At 39.0% G+C, this 27794-nt stretch overlaps 1 protein-coding gene across 1 annotated transcript; it reads right to left on the reverse strand.

Moving 5' to 3' along the window:
• Positions 1–352: 352 nt before the first annotated feature.
• On the reverse strand, positions 353–27725 carry ADSS1 (adenylosuccinate synthase 1). Its single transcript, XM_086462200.1, has 13 exons — positions 27543–27725; positions 13340–13442; positions 11874–11936; positions 11044–11094; positions 10641–10707; positions 9398–9505; positions 8964–9045; positions 7846–7972; positions 6484–6638; positions 5166–5290; positions 3045–3142; positions 1436–1585; positions 353–405 (listed from the first exon to the last, which is right to left on the reverse strand). Exons 1-13 carry the CDS (start codon positions 27723–27725, stop codon positions 353–355), a joined length of 1365 nt encoding a protein of 454 aa, XP_086318326.1.
• Positions 27726–27794: the final 69 nt, after the last annotated feature.

Raw genomic sequence — 27794 nt, forward strand, 5'->3', positions numbered from 1 at the left:
ATTACTGGAAAAGGCTTAATACTTGTTTCAGAAAAAAGAAATCACTCTATGTGGATGTAAAATACTTTCAAATAGTAACACAGCTCAAATTTAAAAAAATATTTTTTCCTTATTTTGTTAAGAATACTTTTTTGATATTTTTTTTATACGATGGCCACTAAGGAGATTTTACACTGAATTTATTGAGAACTTAAAGATAAATAAAATGTTACAATACAGAACATATGTTTTGTTTCTATTCAATTCCTAGAAGACCATGTTGGTTTTAAATAGCATCTCCATTTAAAGAGGAAGCAGTAAGGAACAGATGAATGCTAAATTGTGCTCTCATCACTGAAGTTCTTCACTTTGTTTAGAATAGCTGGATCATCGACTCTCTTGATTTTCCAACTCCGACCCATTTAACTAGGGAGGAAAACACATCTATTAGAACAATTACTAAGAGTAGATATTATAATCAATAAACTGGAACAATTTTCACCTTTCATCATGCTTCACTGCAAACTGTCCAACTTTGTGCTGAAACACAACGCTAGGAAGTTTTACTGTCAAAAATCACTTTATCCCTGCTGCATTACCAGACTAAAAGTATGATAATACCAGACTGAAGTGTGACAGCATGAAATAATTATACCATAAACACAAAGCACTGCAGATGGAAGGCCTAACAGAAGGTCAAACCTGTTTGTTGCAGGTTTAACTGTCATTGTCTCGAAGGACACTATCACTCAAGACAATGACCTTTGAGGTGCTTTATGGAAAACAAAAGCACATGTGCCAGCTTTCTAAGCTTCCTACTGTGGAAATTCCCTTCCAAACTCCGCCGTTCATGCCATGCCTAGCTCTTGGCACCTCTAGAGCTCTACCAATTAGATTTGAAGAAAACTGGATGGTTTAACCTTTGGCGATTGATCACATTAAGATTCTCATTTTTCCAAAGTGGCAGAATTGGGCTGAACAACCTTGTATCATTATGCAACACATCTCCTTATATGGGTAAGTATGGAAGAGAGGGTGGGGAAGAAAAAAAAAAAAAAGAAAAAAAGAGAAGTCTCTGTTCAAACAGGGACAGAGTGCGCCACGTAAAGCAAAAGGAAGAGATTAGGACATGAAACTAACTATGCACTGAAGTGCAGAGATCCCTAAGTTTTCACTGACAGAAGGTGGCAGTTTGCCAAGAACAATACACGTTTATCTTTCCTCTGGTTGAATCCTTGTCAGCAGCAGCTCGGAGCTCTCTGCAACACTGCAGACCCACCTGCAGAACATCACCCTTTGCTGCTTTCTTGGCAAGCTGTCATTTACCATCATCAGCCCAATCACCATTGCCTCCTGCCCAGATCAAGCCACTCCCCGACTAACGAGTTCAGCACTTTTACGGAGCTGCTCCTGTCCGCTGTGGCATCCTCATATGTACATCTACAGAAAGATCTACCTGGCACTCCAACATGGTTCTCCACACAGCGGATGTAATTCTGGGCCTTGGGGGGGAGGTCTTCCCATTTTCGTGCACCAGTTGTGTCAGTCTTCCACCCAGGCATCGTTTCATACTCTACTTCCACCTTCTGTAGTATCTCCTGATTAGCTGTGGGACAACAGTTTTTGTCACAATTGATTTTAGCTGCTCCACCTTAAAAGAACACACCTATGGTTCTTAACCAACAAAGTTTTTTGACTGCATTTAAAATCTGATATGTGAAAAACCCAGTATTTCTACTGGTTGGTTCACTGATTCTTGATTTAGATTAATTTCTGTTACTTAGGAAGATTATTTTGATCTTTAAGAGGATCCAGGAATACAGTTTTCTCTTCTAAAAACTGTAGGATGCACTCTATATTGTCAGAAGACTACAATAGTATTGTTGAGGAAACAAATTATTTGAAGTTTACAGTAGTTCCACTCTTTGGTTCAGATCTGCCCATAATAAAAGAGAAGTCCTCCTGTAGACCAGGCACTACTGTCTGAAAACGTTTTTTCTTTATGGAATGGAGTTAAAAACTTAGATATCTGCTAGCTTTTCCCCACTGGAATTCTCACTGTGTCCACAGCCAGGAACTGCCACCAGTGGTGGGAAAGCTGGCTGCTGCCAGCCCTCCCCATGCCTCCAGAATCCCCCATCTCAACAGAACAAACCCCTCACCTTGGCATAGACTGTTACAGGTATCTTGAAAACATCATTAACGTAAGAAAACTACGTCAGGAGTGGCTGAGGGAACTGGGGTTGTTTAGTTTGGGGAGACCGTATTGCTCTCTACAACTACCCTAAAGGATGTTGTAGTGAGGTGGGGGTCGGTCTCTTCTCCCAAGTAACAAGCAATAGGACAAGAGGAAATGGCCTCAAGTTGCGCCAGGGGAGGTTTACATTGGACATTAGGAAAAATTTCTTTACTGAAAGAGCGGTCAAGCATTGGAACAGGCTGCCCAGGGAAGTGGTGGAGTCATCATCCCCGGAGGTATTGAAAAGATGTGTAGATATAGTGCTTGTAGACATGGTCTAGTGGGCATAGTGGTATTAGGTCAATGGTTGGACTTGGTGATCTCACAGGTCTATTCCAACCTAATGAACTCCATGGTTCTATATTTTTATTAACCACTGTTAATTACAGTTATAGGATGTTATACCATAAGGAGCTTTATTCTGCTTGTATCCATGTCATTTTTGCACAGCTTAAGCACTGCTTTTATTTTTAGTTTACTTCATTAAAGGCTATTGCCAATGATACACAGTCACTGACTTGAGTCTTGCTGACTTTCAGATCCCTGGTGTTGCCAATAAAAAAGTCTAATGGGACAAGACACAGAAACCCTAACACAAGATTTCATTTGCACTGAACTCCTTGCTGTCACATAGAAATGCAAGGTGAATGGAAAATGCTAACGTACTGACACAGCAGGCTTTATATGGATACTATAGTTCCACAGATTTCTAAAGGAGGTCTAGAGAAAAAGAAATCGAGCCTGATTTTAAACGGCAGTCTTTCCCAACAGGTATGACTTAACAGGCAGGGAAGAGAAAAATGAACATAGATATTTAACAACATACCTGGAAAATATGGAATTCTTTTTCCACCCAATTTGTAAGCCACACCGATTTTAATTTCATCAAGGACATCAAGAATATCCAGTTTTGTTAATGCCAGACTGTACAGAAAAAAATTGGTTAGTTACACACATGATGAATCTCCTCTTTAATACTTTCCACCTGTCTTTTTTTACTTCCCCACCCCCTTTCTAGTTTTCTATTCACAAATCCAGCTCAGGCAACCCAGCAAGCAGCAATACACCAATATATTGAACTATGAACAGTGTTAACTGAATTCACGCCTCTGGGAGGAATACATGACTGAGTCATGAAGACACGTTTCCAAATGCTTGGCTGCTCATACAGGTGCACAGCGTTCAGTTCAGTGCATGAAAATGCAAGCTGACTGTGCAAAATGGCACTTACTGGACCTGGTTTGTGTGTGTATGATGGCATGTCACTTCACATCACCACTAGTGATTATTGCTGTTACTCCTACTGATTCACAACAGCTATAAGACAGACTAATTTCCAAAATGACACTTTTAAAACAGACTTCACAAGCATAATCTGGCTACTAAAATCACATATACAGTTCAGTAGGAAGAATCCTAGCCTGACTTTCAGTGCCTGGGCTGCGCTATCAGGGTTGTCAGTTTAACGAACCTTTTTCATCTTGTGAACGAACACAGTGGAACACAAAAATGGAACCTCAAGAAGACACTGTAGTATTCACTGATCAGAATAAAACTGCATTTTAAAATGCACATATCCACATATTCTTATTCCAGTCAAATTCTCTAGAAACAATATGCCAGACCTTGGTTGGTAAAAATACCAGTAGCTGAGGATTTAGAAGGGTATGTGCATAATAGTCCATGCTATACTACATGTGCTCAGCAAGTATATGATGAATGCAGTGAATAAATGAAAGGGCCTTTTGGGAACGAAGCAGCATAGAGCCAGTTCTTCAACTTTTTTGAAGTTTTTATCTCCCCACATTTTTTAACTGTCACAGTTACCAGAGATGAACCAGTTTTGTTGATAGAAGTGCAGTATATAGAACTGAAATGGAAGGAAACATAATGCCTTCCTAATACTATTTCCACATTAACTAGAGCTGTGTAAGTTAAAGCAAAATATAAAACCAAGTATAAAAATCACTTTAAAAATCCTTCTGATAAATTAGCGAACAACGATTACTGTTCCTTTGTAACATAAGTAGCATAAACGATATTAAGTCTTAGTTTACGAGATATTAAAATGCCCAGGGTCATGTGTTTGCATGTATGAACAAGTCTGCCTGAATGCTTGAGTAAATCTACACTTTATATGAACAAAACTGTAACAAAAATTTTACAACATTTTCTGAAAATACAGTTTGTATTAGTTATAAATTAATGGCTTGTGACAGTTATTAGCATTTTAGCTAGCTTGATGGCATTATTGGATATCTTGGAACAGTTCCTTTAAACAGCCACTTTTCCTTTAAAATGTCATTTTAATATATATTTTGAATTACAAAATAATTTATCAACCGAGTGAGTCGCTCAGTCCCAACAAAAATAAACCTCATCCTGTTAAAAGCAGAATTTATAATACAATATTAGACTACATCTCTGTAAATAAATGAACCTGTTGGGTCTGGAACAAAAGCCGTGCCAGTTGCTGTACACTTTCTGGCATCCCACCAATTTCACTTAAAGAGGCAGAGTTTCCAAATGATGCAGATTTGGTCCCACAAGGATGATCCACTAGATTCAAACAAAGCTCAAAACCAGCGCGTTTTAGATCATGGCATAAGTCAGTATGAAAGCACTGGATCAAGAACACTAGAGCAAACTGTTAGAAGACTGATATATTGTTCCGATCTACATTGCCCATCTGACATAAAGAAAGTGAAAATACATATGAAAAAAAAAATCACTGCTATGATGTCAGAAAACCACTTGATTTGAAAAAAAAAGTCAAAGGAATAAGATTATTATTAGCATTAAGACAATTCTCAGTTGCCCATTGTGAATCATTTTATTGCTTAAAATGTAACACTTTACTAGACTTATATTAATGTTACCTACATATTTATTCTGCGAAGCACAAAATTATCACTTCCAAATGTAGCGCAAAATCTGTGATGCTTACGCAGTGAATCCGTTGATCATATGAGCATATTTCAAAATGACAAGATCTAACCAGCCACAGCGTCTCTTTCTGCCTGTAGTTACTCCCCATTCATGGCCACGGGACTGTAGAAGATCTCCAATTTCCTAAAAGAAGACAGAAAGGATGCTGATGGTGTTTCATTGAAAAATAGCAGGAAAACAAATATAAGCAAAACCAGACTAACAGCAAGAAAAATACAGTTGTTCAATTCCAAGGCTTTTTTATAGGAAAAAAGGAAAAAAATAATTAAATTTTAATAGGAGGGGACTAAGGTGGGGAATAAAGCCCCTCATGCACAGGATTTTTGTATTTTAATCACTAGCATTTCCAAAATACTTATTTAATATGACTACTTCATATTCCAAGGAGACACTTTTCTTCCTCCTTCATCTGATAGGAAGATTTCCTTGACAATTCAGCCCTGGTTTTGATTTTGTTCTCATTCACTTTTCTCATCTGGTCTTTTGGCATCTGTTGTTTTTGGGGGCAAAACATGGGACAATGCTTGGGACAAGACCAATGCATGTACAGTATCTAGGTCAACAGACTCCTTGACCATGCCTAGGGCTCCTAGGTTCTACCACAGTATGAGACTTGTCAACGGTGCCCTTCGAGCTGGCAGCGTTTACAATGTGTTAAAAATGAAGAAGAATGAAACTTTACGCTCATGATTCGTAAAACTGAAGGACATCACCAATTCATTTGAGCCATTAAGAGAGAGGATTTTAGTGACTAAATCCTTAAATTATATTTGGATCACTGACCTAGAGATTGCTGTGTGCATAGCTCATAATCAATACCCTGAGCTTTCTAGTTTCTTGATAATGAAAATACAATAGACAGTTTAAAAGAATCAAAGTCTCTCCCCTTCTTTTTATTGATCCATTTGTGCATGACTGGCTGACGCACAGATCACATTTATTCTATAAATCACACAGAACACAGGCTGTTAAGCGCAGAAGTTGCATCTGGTAATTTAAGTTTTCTCGTGATGCACTGACAGTTCCAGTCTACAACAAACTCTTGCCACTGAAATGCACCTAACAACATTACACAAAATGATGAAATCTGTTGTCACATCATTCATTACAATAGAAGTGTGGTCACTATAATATAGCATCATCACACTCATGTTTCTCTCCTCTGAAGAAAAATACCTGAAGTTTAATGTAATTCTCCTCTCTTCATTTGTCATTATTACTATGGTGCTGATTTATCATTGGTATACCCTTACCCCATTCCACTGACCTTATTTTTTGTCAACTGTATACATTGCATTTTTTAACATTAAACCTACATTAATCTGTTCAGTGGGGAAGGCTCCAATTCCCACCCGAGTAGTATACGCCTTCACCACACCGTAGACATCACCGACATGCTGGGGAGGAACACCAAGCCCAGTGCACACACCACCTACGGTGCAGTTCGATGAAGTCACGAAAGGATACGTGCCTGTCAAAAACACAACAGCACAACCCCATTTCAGCAATAATAAGAAACAAAGACCGACTTTCCTTTATGAGGTGGAAAGAAATTTTCACATGTATGTTTGGCTTTAAAGCTAAACTGAAACTGCAGCCAAAGAGCAGGGCAAATTCTTCTTACTACATGTCCCCATTTTGCTTTTAAGAGAACTAATTAAGCTGTTCTTCCCCAAATTGCTTCCTCCTGTAATGAATAATACGATTTAGATTTATGAATCTCCACAGAAACCCCTCAAAATGAAGGATATTTTCCACTCAAATAGCTGACTCACTCTAGCAATCTGTATAAGCATATTATTAGTGAGCAAGAAGTTCACACAGACAAATAAGGAAATACGGTCCTTTCTTATACTTAAGGAGGTATCAAGTATGTGCCACCTGTTCCAATATGTAAGCTTTTCTGCATTCATCCTTCGCAACTTTCACTGAGGATTGCCCACAAGGGAGAAATTTAAAAGCATCTCAATACTACCTCCATTAGGCACTGGATCTATTATAGGATGCTGCTGCTGTGTAAAGCTTTTTTCACTGCCCTGTGTGTCACAGAAAGTATTTCCGCTACATCCATGGGGAGCCTGGTGTAAAGGTCACAGTCTGACATTCCCAGTGCTCTACACAAGTAGCTCTGAGTATCTGCAGCGAATTTTCTAAGTCTTAAGAGGTTATTCACGACCTCTACACTGTGACTCTGGATTGGAGAATCCAGTTCTTCATTTCATCTTCACGGAGACCCAAGTGTTTTAATTAGACTTTTCGTAAGAGAGCAGAACAGAGATCAACCGAAGAAGCTGGACTTACAGGTTATCCACGCCAGTTTAATCCTCCCTCCACTGCAGAGGAATTATCTCAGCAGCACTGCAATGGGTGCCTGGAACGTATGGCAGTGTGCACACACATTTACAAGTAATAAAGATAAGATTACGTAGAGTGAAATTTCAACCCCACTGGAATAAACTCCATAAAATCAATATTTAAACCCTAAGACTTAATCCTGTTAATGATACAACCTCTGGCTTACTGTGCTTTCCTTTTGGGAGGTCTGTTTCTATTAAAGGAAAGACTTATTTTGTTTCTCTATTTTCCTGCTGTTTGCAAAGCTGATATAAATACAAATCAAACTAACCAAAATAAAACTAATCTCTTAGGAGTTAAATTGAATTTAGAATTTAACTTACCGAAGTCAATATCAAGCAATGCTGCATTGGCTCCTTCAACAAGAATCTTCTTTGGGGAGCCATGAAGAGCTTCATACATAAAATACACACCATCTCGAACCATGGGTCTTATTTTTTCAGCATATCCCTGTGAATTGGAGTAGAAGTGTCAGCTTCCCCAGACAATGGCTGGAAGCAGGGAACACTGTGCTCACTTTCAAAACACGAAACATACAGATAACCCTAACGCACCAGCTTCAGTAATTGTGTTTTACCTGAAAAATACAACCATTAGCTTATATTTGACAGAAAACAAATCAACGTATTGAACAACCTACACAAGAAAACATGGCTTGTTATAACACTAGAATACCATAATTTCTCCACCATTTCTATTCACAGCGATGTTGTATATATGCCTCATTTTGTTGATACAGTCTCTATACAGCGCGACTACAGTCTAGACGCGCTGACAGTGGGACTTAGAAATACTGCAAGCTCCAAAAGGAAAAAAAAAAAATAAAAATCACTACACACAAATATTAAAAAACTTCTTAAAAGGTAGGGTGTCAGCTCTGAACAAGTACCTGACAACACCTGGGAAAGGCAAGGGATTTTTTTTAGCATCCCCTTTTCTTACATATTCATGACAGAAAATGTTTTACCAGTGGCTCTTCTAAATTTATTTATAAAAAGACGTTTTTCTTGTAATACCAGGATCTTGAAACACAGCTTCCACAAACTATTCTTCAGTAAGCATGGAAGTCTCTCAGACAGACGAGATCAGTCATGGCTGCAGACTGCTAACTGCAAGTGTCACCCTGCGTTCTCTTGGCTACTTTAACACAACATTTATTTTAAGCCAAAAAAAGTAAAATATTAAAGGATAATTAAACAATCCACCAAATTTATTTTAATGCCCACAATAAGAGAACATTCTACTACAAAGCAGAGTTAGTGCTTATTAAAAGGTTTTGTAATAATGAAGATTGGCATTTTTCATTTAAATTAATTAATTAGTTTAATAAGTAGTAGTTTTGGTACACTTAATTGCTACTTTTTAAATTAAAATACATATTGCTGTTTTCTTCTGTACTTTCCCTGAAACTGAACAAATATCACAAGTGTTAAATCCTTACCTTTAGCTTTTTTAATTGTCCTTCTATATCTATTTCCAGTGTGGGAAACATTGACTTGTATTGTTGTGCCAGATTTTTAAATCTGTAAAATATTGAAATCGTATCTGTGAAGAATATAGTTACTGTTCATAGAACCTTCGGCAAGAACTCAGTTTATATTATACACAGTATATACTGAGAGCTATAGAGAAATACACAAAGCTTGGGTACCTCAACGAGTGCATTTCTCAATGTACAAAATTACATTTTAAATTATGAGAAACACTGTGAAGCACAGGAAATATACACATACATTCTTTCCAGTTTTCTTCTCCTTCTAGACAATTTATATACAAAATTCAGACACGTATTTAAAAACGTCTCCTTAAAAGCAAATCCGTCAGCCAAAATGTTTCACTCTTTAACATAATATTTAGAAATGAAAATAGTTGTACCTTGAAGAAAATTCATCAAAGTCAGAAAGGAGGTCACAAATTCGAAGGCCTGTTCGTGCAGCTTTGGAAGAATAAGTTGGTCCAATCCCCTTCTTTGTTGTGCCAATACTAATTAAAAATAACCCCCAAACATGTGTAAATATATGCACAAATATGTTTTATGCAAAGTAATTTTGTTAAAGCTCTTCAGTATACCACACACTGGGCAGGAGTTCTCAGGCATATAAAATTGACTAAAGTTCTACAATAATAAATATATAGCATCTTTCAGGCTTCAGTGGATTTGCATAAATATTGCCAATATCCATGGTATGCAGCAAAGCATTCAGCCTTGGGTCTGGCTGACACAAGCTTAGTTGAAACTATGCGTGTGTATACATATAGTATAAAGTAATAATGGTTACTGTACTACCCTGTGGTAGTACTGCATCCCTTACCACAAAGAATAGAAAACAAATGTCATTTTCACATTTTCACAGTTGCAGCGCTGTCCATAGTTGTAAACAACAACCAGTTCTCTGACCGATCAAACTGGTTTCCTACATGGCTTTAGCATTATTTGTACCATCTTTGTCCCTACGAACTGTTGATGCAGCCTTCACACATTGATGAGGATAAAAACAATATCCCTGTTTCCCTGCCCACATGCCTACTTTCATGTGCATTTTAGAAATACAGTAATTTTGAGATCTCTATTTGTATGTTTAGTTTGGCTGAAATTGTCCAATGGGACAAAAAACTAATAGAAAGAAAAATACAGTGTATTCAGGTAAACCTTTGTTCTTTCAGAAACCAGAATAATGAAGTATGAATAGCTACATAGTGTGCTAAAGTGTAAGATTAAAATTAAAATAGAAACCAATTATCTCCATGAAGCACAAGTGAATCTACAATAAACAATTACAAGCGTGGAACCTAATCGTACCAACACTTCAGACCTGATTCAAAAGAGCATCACTAGTCTGATATCAAACTGGAGTGGAAACATTGTTTTAATGGAAATGGGTTTTGAGGATTTGGTAGGAATTTCAAAATGTCTCCATACGTTGCAGAGAACTGGAAAATGGAAATACATAAGAATTCATACCCTGCCTTTTCAGTTAACACCTCAGAGTTTGTTCATTACCATAAGCAGGAGCAGATCTGCTCTTTACAGATACATTACATGTCTGTTTTCCAAAATTACACCAATTCTTCAAATTTGCATAATTATTAATGAAATGAAGGTGATGAAAATATTTACTTTTTTCCTTCTTGTGCTTGACGTTGCACTTCCTGGAGCCCATCTACTGCCTGGTGAAAGTCAAACACTGCAATGGAAAATCAGATGGACATAGTGGGAGACCAAAGGAGAAAAACATTCTTTAAATCACAGACATCTATAATTTAAGTGCCTTTGTTATCATTGATAGTGCACAGGCCTCCTCACGTGAAAACAGAGTGAGTGTTCCTTAAACATTGTGAAAACATGTGAAATATCACTCTTCAGCGGACACAAATTCCATTATTATGCTTCAGATACACAACATACAAAGAAGCCGTATTAGATCAAATACATAACCACTCTGTGGAATAATAACGTAGTTTAGCTCCATAAGCTAAGCAATCGTTTATGAGGTTTTTTCCCCCCTTCAGTCATCACTTACCTATATGTGCTCTATCTGATATAATCAGTCTTTTCTCCCAGTCTTTCAAACCTGTCAGAAGATATAAGGAAAAGTAGGATTTCAGCTGCGCTGACTGGTCAAAATTTGAGATCTGTTTTAGTTTTTCTACACCTTTCTTCTAGTTCATACAGCTTCTTGTTAAGAAGACTGTAGGCAAAATGGATAAAACGTAAGCGAACATCAAATCTCAGCAATGTTTTCATTAACAACCTTTTCTCATTTTTTACTTTTTCAGCTTTCTGGTTTTGGTATGGACGAAGATACTCACTTCTTAATGCCAGAATGCTGTAACTGACATGCAATTCCAATTTTAAGGAAAGATTCTTGTTTAACTCACTATACAATAAATCACTTAAACTCCATTTGTGCCCTATACAATAAAGAATTTATATATATAGAATCATAAACCAATTTAAGATGCAAAGGACCTTAGAAGGTCATCTGTTCCAAAGCCTTGCTCAAAGCAGAACCAACTGAGTCTATGCTTGGGCACAGAAATGAGGACACAGAAACTCTGGGTTAAATCATCTCAGTTTGAGGTCAAAGGGAGCTTCGCCACATACTTTAGGATTTTATTCTCTATCTAATGTGGTATCAAATGCCATAAAACTCCCTGAAAAACCATGAAAAGATTGCCTTTGAAAATCCATCAACTAGAACACAATTCAACATTTTAAATACTGCTTTCCTCTTTATTTAAAATCCAGAATGTTATTGCACTGAATATTTATGGTCAGAAACAAAGGCTTAAAAAACCCCTCAACATCACTGCCAATATAAAGACAGGTTAAAGATTACTTGATACAAACCTTTCTTTTCATTCTTTTCAGCTTCTTCAAACAGGCCTGGTAAATGTATAACCACTCCATTACCTTTGGGAACATGAATGATTTATTTTAAAGCAAGAAATAAAATACTCATTCTTAGGATGTAAGGCACGTAAGCACTTGCTGTCTGAAATTTTATTTTAAAAGTAAGATCAAGGTTCTCACATTTCTCACAAAGTGAACTTGAGAACTTTTTGGATAAAACCTCATTGTGGGTAAGCAGCTACAAGCCTGTTAAAATCAGAAAAAACAGAGCTTGCTTGTTTCGGATGTGAATGCCGGGCCTGCTCCGAAGTCAGCTGAGGTAAGCGGATTCTTGTCTTTGTTTGTGGTGGACTTTGCTCCACAACTTCAGCCTCAATTGTTCACTGGTAAAAGCTCAAAGAAGTCTGCGGCCTTACAACACTGACAAGCCGGCGCAACAATATTCACATTTTCTTCAATATTCACCTATTTGTTTTCAACTCAGCTCAAGCTCATACTGTAATACATTAGCAATGCCTTCTCTCTGCTTTTGAGGTACAATATAGAATCCAGAAGCAACACGGAGCATTACTGATGAGATGCGGAGGATTAGCGACGTAGTGGGCTGGAGACAGCTGCTGCTTCCTTCTCGGGAGCATCAGCAACATATGCAAGAGCCTGTCTCAGCCTAAATTTAGGATAACTTAAGTTACAGTTTTTACTGGCTGAAAAGGGAATAAATGGGAAAGCAAGACAATACACCATATCTAGCAGAGAGAAAAAATATGTTTCATATATTTCAATCATCCATTTGGAAATTATCAAGTGGAACAAACCTGAAATTCCAGGACTCACTAACACTTACTTCTTGCACATTCTGTGTACATTTTTTCTGTCAGAAAGAATCCTAATTTTGGACAAATAAAAGGCTTCAATTTTCCTATCACTTAAATACGAGTTTAATGTTCAGTAAGCAATGCAAACTTTTTTATGATGCCATCTGCATCAAATATCTTTATATCACCTTAAACAGCTGGTAATGTGAACAAAAAGGAGACCTTCCAAGCAGAGCCCTGTACGCTGGGGCCTATTTCTAGAAAGTCAGTAAAGAGATGTCAGAGGTAAATGATATTATTTATTTAGCCTAAGTGCTGGGTTTTGTGTCCTCAAAGAATAGCATATACATTTCTCAAAGTATAAAAGGAGTGTGCGAGTAGAGGGTGGGATCCAGACTCGTACCATACAGTAAAAGAAAGAGTAAGGCGATGGAAAGAGGGGGTTCTTACTTTCAGTTTTCTAGTAGCAGAAACTAACACTGAAAGCAGAGTAACTTAAAGCAGCAGTGAAATAAAAGTCAAACAGCTGAAGCTAAAGCAAATCCGAATGAGTCACCTATGTTTTTCTTTGCTTGCTACTATAAAACATGGTTGCAGTTACCCACTGTGTAATATTATTTTATTTAATAAGTTCCAAAATCATCTTACCAATAAAAGAAATTGCCTTTGGATTAATGATTCCACTAGGAAACAGGTGAAAATCATATTCTTTCCCATCAACAACCACAGTATGGCCTGCGTTATTCCCACCCTGCAACAGAAAGAAACAACTGAAGATTAATGGTCTTATACCACCACGCTAAACTCTGAGCAGATGATTCGACTAGATCATACTTTTTTTATTTATACATTCATGTCCTAGGTCACTGCCTTCTCCACCCTATGGTTTCTTGAGATGCTGTAGTATTGTAAAAAGGGCTCAGACATGACAATTAGGGGGCTGAAGGATTTCAGCAGGACTGTGTGGAATTACGAAGCAGAATGGTACCACGGAGCCAAGGCAGGACTGAGGCAGAGCAAGAGTAAATGCAGGCGTGGTGGCTGAAGCTAGAAAAGAAGTGAAGCTTTCTGGGAACAAAACTGGACTGAACTACCACCCACACAGTCCTGTCTCTGACGTGCCTATACAAGCCCATCCTTTTTAGGCATTTTCTGTACACGGTCATTTCTTTGGGTTTAAGCCTACAACACCCAATATTTCCTTTTGAATGGAAGCTCTTCCTCCCTGCACACTCACCAACAGCTACTGCTTCTCTAGGTGTTCAAGACTGAAGGTCTGTATAAAGTTAGGGCTATCTGTAGTCTTTGCAGCTTCATAGATTCTCCCTGTAAAGGGATGATCTTCCCAGTTAACACCACCACCACTTCAGGTAACCTGCTACAATTTACACCTTACACAACTATCTACCAGGCCTGAGTGGGAGCTGGTATTTAAAAAACTGATTTTTCACAAATGGCTTTAAAAGAAACTAATGACACAACACACAAACTTGGGAAGGGGTGAGTAAATCAAGGCCATCAGATGATTTGAACATAAACAGTAAGGAGTTTCAACAATTAAAGGTCCAGTTTACTTGACAGGCTTAATGTTTGTTGTTGTTTGGTCATGGGGTAACTTTCTCTTACTGATAAGGCTGGGAAATCTGACTACTTGTCTGCTCTGGTGCTACAGGCCTTCCATTTTCCAAAATGATTACAAATCTTCATGGATTTGGTACAGGGTCTGACTGATGTAGAAGTGTCTGGAAGGAAGGCACCTGCTGGAAGGAGAACTGAGACTGTCACTGGTAATTTGCAAATAATGAAGTGTTGGCTAAATGAGTGGAGTTGCTATATGAAAACTGAGAGAGGACAGTCATTTACAAAAATTAATAATATAACACACGTTCTTCTAGAGTTTTATTTACTTGTCATTTACCCATTTGTTTGCATGTAATATACAGGAAAATGGCAAATAACATTCCTTTCAAAATATGGATATAAGCTGAAACACAACATTAAGAAAATTAAAGCCACAGTTTATTAAAAAAAGTGTTTTTTAAAGCAGTGGGATGGATGAAAACATTAAGAAATATGCCTTTAAATATGACAAAAGTAATTCTCATGTTTTGGAAGACATGAGCTCGACAATGAAGTTTGAACAGATAACTTGCTAAGGTAGAGCCGAGTAGGAGCTGTAACAAAAATTTGTGCACGTACAAATTTCATTTGATTTAGGAAACTGCTGGGTAGCTCATCCTCGGGCTGGGAAGGACTCCCAAGTGTCTTCCTAATTCAGAATTATAACCTGTCCAGAGAATCCTGAAGAAAGCAGAACCACCCTGGGTATTTAGCTTGCCTTCCAGATATAATAAGCCAGCTGTAGGAACCTGGATCTAGTTAAAGGTACTGAACTATCTAGCAGGCTAATAAATCACGTAGGAGACTCCTTTACATGATATTTAAGAGGACTGAGACTGGTTGGATTGCACTGGTTGATTCACTAGTTCATTTTATTATAGTGGTACCAGGCTTGAGAAAGAGGCTAGGAACGTCTGAGACAATCGTCTTTCCTTTTTGTGCTTGCCTATAGATGATGGCAAGATGGAAACTTCAAAAGAATGATATACATCATTTAACACTGATTTAATCTCCACTACAAACATCAACTTCAAATTTCCCGAGAAAATGGGGAAGCAGGCTCCTTCAAAAGTATTTGTTGTCACTAGTACTACAGTTATTCTGCTTTTCTTAATCAAGATGAACAAATGAATTCAGGCTTGAGGACTCAGAATCTGAGATAAAACAGCACTCAAATTACAGCCAGAAGCGTTTTCTTGTATTCTAAAATTTTAGAAGGTGGGATATACCAGTATGGGAATGTTTATGACAAATAGTTTATACTTTTTGAAGTTTTCCTGAACAACAGATACCCAGACAAATGCTGACTCTTTCTTTAGCAAATGCTTAAAAAGGGACATTAATCAATCAGCTGTGAAAGCTGGCATACATAAAAGAATGCTGAAGCACAGAAACATCAGCAGATATGATGCATCCTTTAATTGCCTAAATCTCTGAATTCACTTCCAGTCCCTCTGGACAGATAATATAAATCAAGAATTCAGTGACAGACCTTATAAACCAGCACTTCTCCAATTTAATACTAGTGTTGACAGCTCTGGAACTGGTTTTGTGCACTGCATTTCCTAAACAAGTGTCTTCTGAGTATATTTTTACAGCTCAATTAGTTACATTTTTACAAATATAATTAAAGAAGTAGCAGAGTATTGAATTGTCCAACAGGCATGACCAACCTTGTAAAACATACTGCTGGTCTGATGAGATAACAGTCTATTATCTGGTCATCTCAGTAACTTCTCGTGTTCAGTTTCATAGGTATTCTAACAGCATACTGGCAGTCTAATAGCTCAGATAAAGATATATACTCTTTTTCTTGTTTTACTTGAGTTCTGAGGGTCAATATAGGGTCTATCTATATGAGCCATTTCTTTCGCTAATAAAGTATAGGAGAATCCTAAAACCTTGTACAGGCTTAATCTGAAGATTACAAGATTGAAGGTGCAGAGAACTACCTGGTACACTGCAACCATGCAAGCTCCCTTTTCCTCAAATGGTATTTCATTAAAGTGGTGTCAACACTAACACACCTAGTGACAGTATTCTCTGGACCCTCAGGATGCTTCTGCTTGGACCTTTGGTGTCTCTGCTTGGCCCTTGCTTCAAATGCAGCTCTGAATAATGTGCTTCCATTTAATATTCAGACCCAGCTCACAGAATCTCTGCTGTGCACCACTGATCTCACCTGGAATTTGTTTATCTTTCATCATTTGCATTTTCCTAGGTCTCTAGAGATGGTATCTGCCTTCTTTTCTGGTTCTTCAAAAACGCCTCTAATGGAGGGAATGTCAAGGCAACAGCTTCTGACAGACTGATCAACAGTGTCACTTTGGCATCATTTGTATTGCACAATGATGGTGTGACCAGAAACAACAACTAGCATTCACTTCCAAAATCTGGGAAGCCTGGGCCTTCCCAATAAACTACTATGCTGTGTGAAGTTGTGTTCCCAAGAAGGAACCATCAGGGGAGCTGCTGAAGGCCAAGAGTGCAACTGGGATGACAGCAGTGTCAGCATCCACTTCAACTTGAAGCCTTCCTTACTGCTCCTGCAGTGACTCCAAAATGCTCAGTAGCACTTGTGTGCCTCCTGTTAAGCCACTTCAATCTCTAGTGACTCTGTTAAAGTGGTACCAAATGCAGGAAACCTACAAGGTGCAGGTGATTGGGTCTATCAATTACAGCAAACTGCAGCAATGAAGTGGGACTTGAGAACTAGAAAGTATTAAGCATGACAAAGACAACAGGATAGATATTTTAGTATAGTAATAAAAAGGCTTAAATAACATTTAGGAAGCTCGTCTCCAGATAGTGCATAAAAACCCTTCCTTTGAGGCACTGGCTAGATACAGCAATAGTTTTTGACTATGCATCCACGGCTGTATCAGCTATATTAAAGTTTCAGAGCAGATAAATGCTTGTTTCTTGTAACAGTATTTGGTAGGTGTAAAGTGCTTCATATTTAAATCAGGCATCTAAGAAAAAATAACTTTCATTGAAGTCATCCATAGCCTGCAGCGGAAAATTAGTATTCAGCCTTTTGAAAGTACCCACATTGCTTAACAAATCAGTTTTTATTAACTTTGAAAGCACTATAAGTTGAGGCTCTATTAACAGCATTAAATATGTATAATTTCAATATATTTTGCCTAAGGAGTGCTTTATTACCTTGTGGTGCTGCAAGCTATGCCTCCTTTCTTAAATCCAGCAGACCACCAGCAATGTGGTTTAAATTCAACAATCTCAAATGCCTGTCATTCCAGGTTGGAAACCAGACATTTACATTAATAGAAAGAGCTGAAACATGTTGTTTTCAAGAGTTAAACAAAAGGAAACATACAAGGCACTATCTTCAGAGGACAGTAATCCTTTATGGTGAGGTTTGGGTTGGGTTTTTTTTTTTTTAATTATTTTAAAAGATTTTTTAAGTTGGACTCAGATTTTTTTTTTCTGGAAGATTTTCATCTATATTTCAGACTTCTAATAAACAAAGTGTAAAGTTACATACTGTCCCAGAACCAGAAGGAGCTAGAAGAACTTAAGCTACCTCATAAAACATCCAGATGGTTTTTTCAGTACATTTGTTCATTTAAAAAGAAAATGCATTTCCAAGCTTATGTACTGATCTACTTGTGATACAGGATTCGTGCACTGAAGTGATGTACTTTGATTACTATTCCATAGAACGTGAACGCAAGAACTGCATCAATACACTAAGCTGAGAAGCTATTCTTGCCAGCATTAACATCTGTATGCTGGTATAAACACTATCTTTCAGGGAATTAATAATTACTATGAACAGGTTAGCAGAGGAGAACACAGTCTTTATCTTTTTAGTAGAACTTACAAAAAAGACAAAAGAAACAAATCCACCTTCCAAAGCGCACATCCATTTAAAGGCTGGTGCTTTGTTCTGTACTGGTTTTAGAATCATCTCTTTATTCTCTGCAGTCAAAACATCCCACGGTAGAAACAGAATTTCTACTCAGCGCAGCAGTGAGGCTGTTCAGTATCGGCAGCAGGAACTCTTTCCTCCCAGCTAGCCTTATGATACATGGTTGAACAGGAATGAAATGTGTCTCAACACTCAGATCTGTTTCTGCCTGCTCTTTCCCGCCAGGTAGCATGCAGGAGACTGTATTCTGCATATGCTTCCAGATGCTTGGCTGGTTTCCACTGGTTAGTGCCTCTTTCAATTGCTCAGTGCTCCCCACAATGCCCAAACTTAACTTGATTAACTAGATTGATATGAAAAATCATCAGATTCCATAAGATGCCTTAAAATGTAACGATAGTTTCAAGCTACAACTAGAGGATGAACACGAAACAGGTATGTTTGTGACGGGTCCCACAGCGATCAGTTCTCACCCTCTTCCCATTAGTAACGTTAATCAATGCAAAGGGCAAAAAATAGAAACTGGTTATTGAAGCTCTGCAGCTGACAACTACCCTTTGCGTGGCGTACCAGGGGTATGCAGCAGTCCAAGCTCCTTAGCCAAATGGTATATGCAGTGAATGTAGAAAAAGTCATGACCAGGTTTAGAATAAATAAATTAAAAACAAAAAGGTAGGCTAAACTTTGGGTGGGAGGTATCTGTGCTAGGAAGCATGTGAAGCTGTTTGAACACAGTTTCAGCATGGGTTGATATGCCTAAGGCAAGCCTCGCATGTATAAATGGGAATATCAAGTAGGAGTAGGGAGATTGTATTACTTCTCCCTTTGGCAGTGGTGCAACTGCTACTAGAATACTGTGTCCTTGGTACTCGGACAAGATTACAAGATGATCCCCTCTGGCATTATAATTTATAAATTTATTATCTATGAATCAGAATACCAGCTACAAACGAGCAGTTTGGGAAGTCTGCATCTGAAGACAAATGCTATGATTCCTGTCTATCTCTTCATCGTAAGTGTCCCATCTCTACTAATTCCATCCATCAATGAAGCAAAACATTTTCTGAAATTCAACTGCATCTGCAGGTCAAATACCTCTCATCATACTTTGAAACAGATTACAAAATGCTTCAGTTTTCTTGTCTGGATTGAGTAATTTTCTTCCACTTATAGCATTTCATACATGATTCTGAATAAAGAAGGAACATTGTTACACAAATTGTTTCTTCTTTCTCTTTACAATTTAATTAACAATGGCTATTTCTAACTTACATTAGCGACCGCCTGGAACTAACTCGAATAAATGTAGCTAATGTGCGTTACCAGCATAATTGGCTTTGACATGAACTTTATAACAACATAAATCCATTGCCTTTCATGGTATTTCTCTGGATTTACACCATTGCAAATAAATTTAGAACATCACTGGTTTAAAAAAAAGAAATCCAACAAAGACAAATGCAACGCATTAAGTGCTTTGAACACTCAGACCCTTAGACCCAATGTCACAGAATCACCTGTGTGTGAAAACTTTCGTCAGACGTCTGACAGCACTGTACATTCCCGTTGGGAGATTGCTGCCGTAGGTGCTTGTTATAGTTTCCTTTACTGGAATTTTTTTCTTGCTAATTTTCCTAGTTAAACTATCACCTGATAGCTCTCAACTCACCCCAACTCAGTTCCAAGAAGTGGATCATAACTTCTTTTTGTTTTAACCTAAGCCACTGGAAAGCACTGGATTAGGGAATAAACAGAAGTATGCTTAGACCAGAAGAACCGAGGGGGCAGTGATTTTTAAAGCTATGGTAGTGACAAAGAACTGGAGTGAGTTGCATGTATTTACCTCCTGACGCCAACCATCACCAGCCAAATCTAGTTTGCCTTGCTCTTCTTCCCAAAGAAGAGGTTGGCAGTAATGGTTTCACGCAAGAACAACTCTGCACAGAACTGCTATGTCCGATTCCTGCATCTGTTCAAGTGTGTTCCTGCTGTGTCCCTTCTGTGTCTCACAGAATGAACAAAATCCACTGGATCCCACCTTCCCAATTAAAACAGTAATCTCTTCAAAAACTCCTGAATAATTCCCATGGAAGGAAGCCTTCTAAAGCCTAATGAGATAACTAGCATGATTATAAACATAAACACTCTTGAGAGGAACTGAGCAAAACTTTTGATCTTTTAAAGAAATACAGAAAATTATTTCTAGCACAAATATAAACCCCCTGAAGCTTATATCATATTTTGCACTAATAATGCAGTATTTTTCCTTTACTATAAATGAAAAGTGACTAACTTATATGGATACCTTGATCTTCCTAAGCATCTGAAAAATGCAACTAGGAAAGGCAGGTTTAATTCCACTCAGGTTTTAAATAGCAGTCAGTGTAGGCAAACAGACACTCCTAAATTCTAATTATTTTCTCTCAAACAGAATTTAAAGTTTTCTCAAACCACATACAATCAATCTACTATGACAGATCACTACAAGAAAACACACACTTAACTCCAGCAGAAGATGTAAAGAAAATAACAAATTCAAGGTATATTGATAGAAAAAGCTGTAGTGGAAAAAGCATTCTGACTAATGTTAGCAGAATCCTCAAACAAAGGAAATCAAACGCGAAAAATCTAGACATGTCTGCTCATCTTTAGTCTTCTCTTCCGAAGAAGCATAGTCATGTCCCTGTGGGAAGTAATATGATCCAAGGATATGAACACAACTCTTCTTATATCTGTAAACAAGTTAACAACGGCTTGTGAGTTACAACAGGAATGAAACAGAACAGATGTCATTTCAGCTTAATTTTCAGCTGCTTTCTTTTGATGCTTGTAGAGGATAATAAATTCATCAGGCTTTATAAAGGGGATTGAAAATTAAGCTTGCTTTCTTATGGAGATTTGGAAACTTTAAACCTGACCTTCTCATACAGTATTTATAATCCTGGTGGTCCTGAGATGATCTCACTGATGCCCAAAGGAGAGGTTAGTTTAAAATAGCAATGTCACCATGTTGTTCTAAAGCCTTAAACGATACAGTGTAGCATGTAAGTATGTATAAGCAAAATGAAAATAAAATTCGGATAAAATATAAGTAACAGATTGCTACAAAAAATGTTTCGATTTTGAAAGGTTGGACTTCTTTATTGTAGCTAAGGAAACCACTTGTACTTAATGAACCCTCTCCTGTGCTGAATAGCAAAATAAAGCCTGCTTGCTTTTTTGCACAGAATCTTGCTAAAAATCGCTTAGAAAGCAATATGCCTGTATGAATGTACATACACATGCAAATGGGACTATCAACCTTCCCAAACATTATGAGAAATCAAAAATGACAGTCCCGCAGTTACTGCACACTCAGGACTCCAAGGTCATCAATCTCCTCACTGAAGATCATCAAGCACTAAATCATTAGGAGATTAAAGTCTTTACACGCTACTTTATCCTGTAGGGAGAAATTATACTAAATATCACTGAAAGGATAGCAACACATGATACATACACACAGAGAAAACTACTAGCCAACAAGCCCTTGTAACTCCATGTAATCATCACATAAAACTGCCCTAATTTAATCCATGTTGCAAACAGTTCCAGCAGCTCGTGATCAATAGGGACAGTCACAACAACGTGTGGCTGCTTTGCCCTGCCATGTCAGCAGCACAACAGAGGAACAAAGGAAACCGCTCTGTCTCGCACCTAAACCACTGAGAAAAACTCCTCGTCTGGCATTTCTGCCATGTTTGGTTTTTTTGACCACTTGCCCGCAGTAAATATAGAAAGTACCATTTCTAATATCTATGGCATTTACTTTGCCTTTATTAAAACACTAGAACAAGAAAATAAGGAAACTGGCAATAATATGCAACAGGTACTTGCATTAAGTGTCAGGCACATCCCTTCACCCTTTCCTAGATTGTTCTCTCATGTTGCTGTGGTATCTTGAACCTAAAACATTGCTAGGCTTTTCTTACCCATTAGGCTCTCTCAATCTTGTTAACAGCCACTACACCAAGAAAACTAGCCACTTGACATCCCTGGTGTGTCATTTGGTTAAATCTCTTTGGTCCAAATGACTGTGAACTACTCAACCACAAAAGACCTTAACAGCATTTTTTTGTCACCTTTTTCACTCTCCGTAGCTCTTCTTCAGTATTAACATCAACTATAATTTCTGTCTATCTGTCTCAAAAGATCAGATGATCCCTTTCTAATAGGAAAGCAATTCTTAACTTGAAAGCATACTGACTTGGATAGAGGAAATGTTTTAAAAAGTGACTGCCTATTTAGTGAAAAGCACATTAACATGAGAAGTTTAACAAATCTACTAACAGCTGCTCTTACTGCAATCACATTCTTACAATTTGGTGGTGTTTCTTCAATGCCAGTTCTTAAGGGAATGCTGATAACATCAGGCAGATTGTTTCCAGACTTCCAGACTCTAGAAGCGTCACAGATCCGACACATCCAGCATTGGCATGGGCAACACTGGAATAGCGGTGACAAATGAAGGCTTGAAAAAAAAAAAAACAACCATCTTTAAAACCGTCTTGGACTGCTCACTGCTGCTGAATCACTGTCACTAGTTTCGGTACGAAATGAATACATGCATTTCTACTGCAACTGTTTTGCCAATCTATTCAGTAACCAAGATCAAACCCACTGCAGGCAATGACTACTATCACAGGGGCTCTACTAATTTACTAGCAACATTTTTGTATCTTTCACATTGAGCTTTCCTCCCCTTCAAATCTTTTTACCATATTTTGTTTATGGGACACCTTTCCTACAGTGCTTTTAGATGTTTTGCTGAAAAACAATCTATTGCACAAGAAAACTTCATCAGGAAAAGCAGAATTGTTTAGTCTCCATTACAACAGGAATTCCTACGCATTCCTGGCACACACCTAAATTATAAAAGAGAGAGTGTCTCAGGAGTAATTTAGCAGTATTGGCAAAGATGCATGGTACTTCTCCTGCCATATAGGACAAGGCATGCTATTCCCTTTTCCATTTACATCCATACGGAACTGCACAGTAAATACATTCAGTGAAAGTTATTATTACAAGTGTGCCTTACATAGTCTCAGCTCAAGGAAACAGCTAGAACTGTATGACCAACCAGCCGTCCTCAGTTAACTGTGAATTTACTACAGCAGTTCTACAAACAACTTTTTGGGAACAGATCTAGTTTAAGTGGTGCCCCTGGAGGCACATCACCTCAGCAGTTATGACAGTTGACTATTCAATCATACTCCAAACCAGATCTGAGAAATTATCTAATTAAAATCCAGGCAGGGAAAACCAGCCACAAGCTCTAGTTTTGAAGGCAGCCACACAGCAACATGTGAGGTGATGTGAGAAACGTACAGCTGGAAGTAGAGCTGCCACTGAAGAAATCATGATCCGAAGCCAAGTTTTGAACAATGCCAAACCTCTCCATTATGTTACACCAAACTACTTAAACTTACATCAGGACTTCCTGTTCTGTGACCACATGCTGAGAGGCTACGTGAAAAGTGAACTTCCCTCTTTATGTTTGATACTCTGTTAAGGGCTTTAAACAAATGCACAAAACCTGTTTTTAAAGGAAACACCAAAATGAAACACTTGCAGTTGAACTCTTTGTACCCTTCCCTGAAAATATATCAGGGATTAAAAGTATTGCACAGCACCATGTGACAGTTCTGTGCCCCAGGAGAGCCCAACAGGAAAGAAATATTAGCCTCTATCAGTCTGCTTCTGAATACATTTGCTCACTGAAGGAGCAATTTAGAGGAAAAACGTTCTTGATGTTCTCTGTTAATACCCCGAAATTAGACAAACCTATTCCATTCTTTAACAGCCCCAAGCTGCCTGTAATTATTTATTTAAGAATACCTTTTCTCCTTGTTTATATGGGCATGCATGCCAGTGTATCTGGTATTTTAGTGAAAGCAGCCTGTGAAAAGTTTTGTTCAGCATCATCTACGAGATTATCCAGAGATCCTTTACCCTTACTGAAACATCCTCTTTCACAAGGAATGCTTCAAGTACACAGGTGAAATGAAATCAAGTACTTCAGGTGAACTAAGATTTCATATTTAAATCATGTCACATGTTTCACTGTTGCTTATGTGAAAAATGAAGTAAATTATGGAGTGTACCATAATTCATTCGGACTTAGACTGTGTACCATCTAAGTACTGAGAAAGACTGAAACAACATGATCAGAAAACTGAGACTCTTCAGTTCATGTGAAATTAAATTCTGAAAGCTCGGGAAAATTAAAGAGGCTGGGTTTTACTGCAGGACTTTATTTAAACACATTTTGAAGCTTCCCTTGTGCCTTCCCTGTGCCTATTCCTGTTTGCCTTATTGCCTTTCTTTCCAGTATCCCAGGAAATACTGTTTATTTTCCTCTGTAGCAATCTAGCGGTCAGAGACTTTCCTCAACACACTAAAAATACTTGAGAAACATTTAATGACAATTATTTCCTTTCACAGAAATATCAGGCAACTACTATTTTGAAATGCTCTTCAAACACAAATTTGGCCTGAAGTGAAATTCCTATTCAGAAAGGGGGGAAAACCCACCATTTTTAAAATGTTACCTCAAACAGTATTCTACCATGATGAAGATTTAATCTAGTTGAGACATTGTTTTAGAAGACAAGCATCCCCTTTTCAGACATTCCTTTTCTAGCTTTCCCTACTTTTGTTCTGCTGAGGACTAAAGCAAGCTGTTGAACACCGTTTCCATCGATGTCTCAGAAAATGGAGCAGACAGGCAATAACCTTGACAATCATCATATTCCAAACAACAAAAACTTCCCGATGGAACTTTTTCTGACATTGTGTCTAATGACTCTAACAGAGGACACCTTCAGTGTTTCTTGTTTAAGCAATCTCTTCTAGGATACAAATGCTCTCGCACTAAGAAAGTTTTTCTTAGTTTCTAGGAGGAATGTGAAGCAAGATGCTGGTCCAAACGCTGGTTTCCATGGCAGTACCCACCATTAATGAAGTCCCTCTCAAACTGATTATGCCTATAAGTTAATAATCTGCCATTATCACACTGAGAGAACTCATTAGTACTGTTCATGTGCTTAGATATGTGCATATTTTTACTAAACTTTAACAGTCCCATCTGAGTTCTAACACAAGGAAAAATCATACACCATTATCTACCTACATGACCGGCTTTGAAAATACAAAAAATTATTAAAATGGTATTGTTTTAAAAAGCACCCTCAAAATTGCCAAACGTGCAAGAACCCCACTTAAGTATTTCACTTAGGTTGTATAATTTTTGCTACTCAAATGTAAATCATTACTCTTATTTCCTCTTTCAAATGCTTTATATTTTTCCATAAACTCTAATCCTGAAGACATTTCCATTAAATCAGTGTATCAGTAACCCTCTTGTAGTCTCACACACACGGTGTGTGCACACGTGTCAGTGAACACTATTCTGAAGGGTCCAGAGCTCTTCCAGATCCACCTGCCTTCCACTCACCCCAGTCTCATCAACAGGCTACAGAAAGATGATCTAGATGCACCCAGCAGCACATTAAACACACAAACCCTTCCAGCAGGATCACGCACAGAGTCCTGTATCCTTCAAAGGGTATTCTGAGGCTGCACCTGGGGCCACACTTGCAAAGTAGTTCTCTGGATGGACAGCAAATCTGTCCTGAAAGCAGCCTCAGAGCATCCCTCAAAAATGGGTCTAAAAAGAACCAATATGACTTCTTGCAGTAATAACAGTAAACCCATGAGAAAGCACTCTTTGACTGGAGACTATGTGAAATGCTCCTCCTCAGCTAAAACTTTTAAATTTGGTTGTTTTCTTTTTTTTTTTTTTTTTCCACCAAAGCAATTATGAGACCTGTGTTTAAATTCCTAGCAACACATTACTAGGGGGAAAGGGAGAAATAATGATGGAGAAGTAGCTATAGTCCTGATAATGCATATTCATTAGCTAACTTTTGCAGAGAAACTTCTCCCCAAGGTGATTCAAGATCTTGGGAGTTTAATGTCCCAATTGAAAGTACTTCCTCCACCTTCTAAATATTTAACTTGCATGACAACATTTATTTACATAATATACTTAATTACACAAACGTCCTTGGAGTTATCATCTCAGATTCAAGGATATCTGTAGCTTTTCAGTAGCTATCATGCATTTTAAAGCAGAATAAATTCCATGGTACATACCAACTGAGCTGGACTACGCTGATGACTTATTAGTGCGGTTGCAGAGTTTACATGGACAATTGAACAGAATTATTAGCTGTATTGGTCTAATATGTGCACACTTAATGTTTGAAAAGTGCTTTTAAAAGTTACTACTATTATTTGGGATCACATTTGTGTCCAATTTGGTTTATACTAAGCAAATCGATCATTTTAAGAATCCTTGCATTATATTAAAGTCAAGAAGACATATAAACAAAAGCATGTAAGTTGTTTCCCGTTTCCATCAAACTGCTTAAACCCTGTACTTTTACAGAACTTGTTTTTTCCATTTTACTTAAGCTCCATTTCAAAACATTTTTAGAACAAACTTCCAGGCGTTTTGCAGGGCACACAACCTGCCCGTCCAAAACAGCCCCTGCAGCAAACCTCAGGAAATCTGAGGCTTATCAGCAGCTGCTTTTCCAGCCAGCTCACAGCGGCTTTTTCACAGAGGAAAAAGAAACCCGGATACACCAACCCCCCCGACAGGCAGCGTTATGGCCTCGCAAGCAGCTGACCCCACCCCAGGGCCCTGGGGCTTCGCTTCCCGAGACAACCCAGCGCCGGGACCGCGACCTCCCGCCGCCCGGCCTGGCCCGGCCCACCGTCCGCGGGCAGCGGCCCCGGCAGCGCGGCCCGGCCCGGCCCGCCCCGGGCAGGCGGCCCCCGCCCCCCGCGCACCTCGGGATCTTGTGTTGCTTATCGAGAGGGGTCAGCTATTTGTATTTATAGTTCAGGGCTTTTGCTTTCCGAGTGGCATTTCGAGGCGCAGGCGGGAAGGGCTGGGGCGGGGTGGGGGAGGGAGGGAGCGCATGGCTGCCCACCGGGGCACATTCGCGTCCCACCGCTCGCTGCGGCAGAGGGGACGGGGAGAAGGAATAGGGAGCAGGGAGGGGAGGAAGCAAACCGAGAGGAGCGAGGAGCGGCAGAGAGGGGCAGGCAGGCTGGCGGGGGGGATGAAAAGGGAGAGCGGCGCTGGGGAGAGAGGGGACCCGCAAGGGAAGGGGTGCTCCGGGCTGAGAGGAGCCGGGGGTAAAGCGGGGGCCGAGGACAGTACGAACCGCAGGGCGGAAAAGCGCCGAGGAGGAGCGGCGGGCAGAGCCGGCCCGGCCCGGCACCCACCTGGCACCGGCACACAATGTCCGACTCGGTGGCCAGCAGGTCGACCACCTTGCCCTTGCCTTCGTCCCCCCACTGCGCCCCCAGCACCACCGTCACTTTGTTACCGCCCGGCTCGCTGCGCGCCCGCTTGAGCCCGCCGCCGGGGTGGCTGCTGCGGTCGTTGGACGCCCGGGTGCCCGACATGGTGGGTGGGAGGGTGGCTGGAGCCGCCGCCTCGCTCTGCCTCGCTCCCCCGCCGGCGCCGAGCCCAGC

Source organism: Leptosomus discolor, chromosome 3 (assembly GCF_034619465.1).
Source record: "Leptosomus discolor isolate bLepDis1 chromosome 3, bLepDis1.hap2, whole genome shotgun sequence".
Taxonomy (NCBI): Eukaryota; Metazoa; Chordata; class Aves; order Leptosomiformes; family Leptosomidae; genus Leptosomus; species Leptosomus discolor.

What these genes read in the sequence shown, in the direction of transcription:
- ADSS1 (XM_086462200.1), bottom strand. Translation starts at nt 27,725, where the DNA reads ATGTCGGGCACCCGGGCGTCCAACGACCGCAGCAGCCACCCCGGCGGC. An exon ending in TGAAAAGAATGAAAAGAAAG is followed by an intron (nt 11,095 to 11,873) that starts GTTTGTATCAAG and finishes ATCTTCTGACAG; the next exon opens with GTTTGAAAGACTGGGAGAAA. An exon ending in CAAGCACAAGAAGGAAAAAA is followed by an intron (nt 9,506 to 10,640) that starts GTAAATATTTTC and finishes ATTTTTAATTAG; the next exon opens with TATTGGCACAACAAAGAAGG.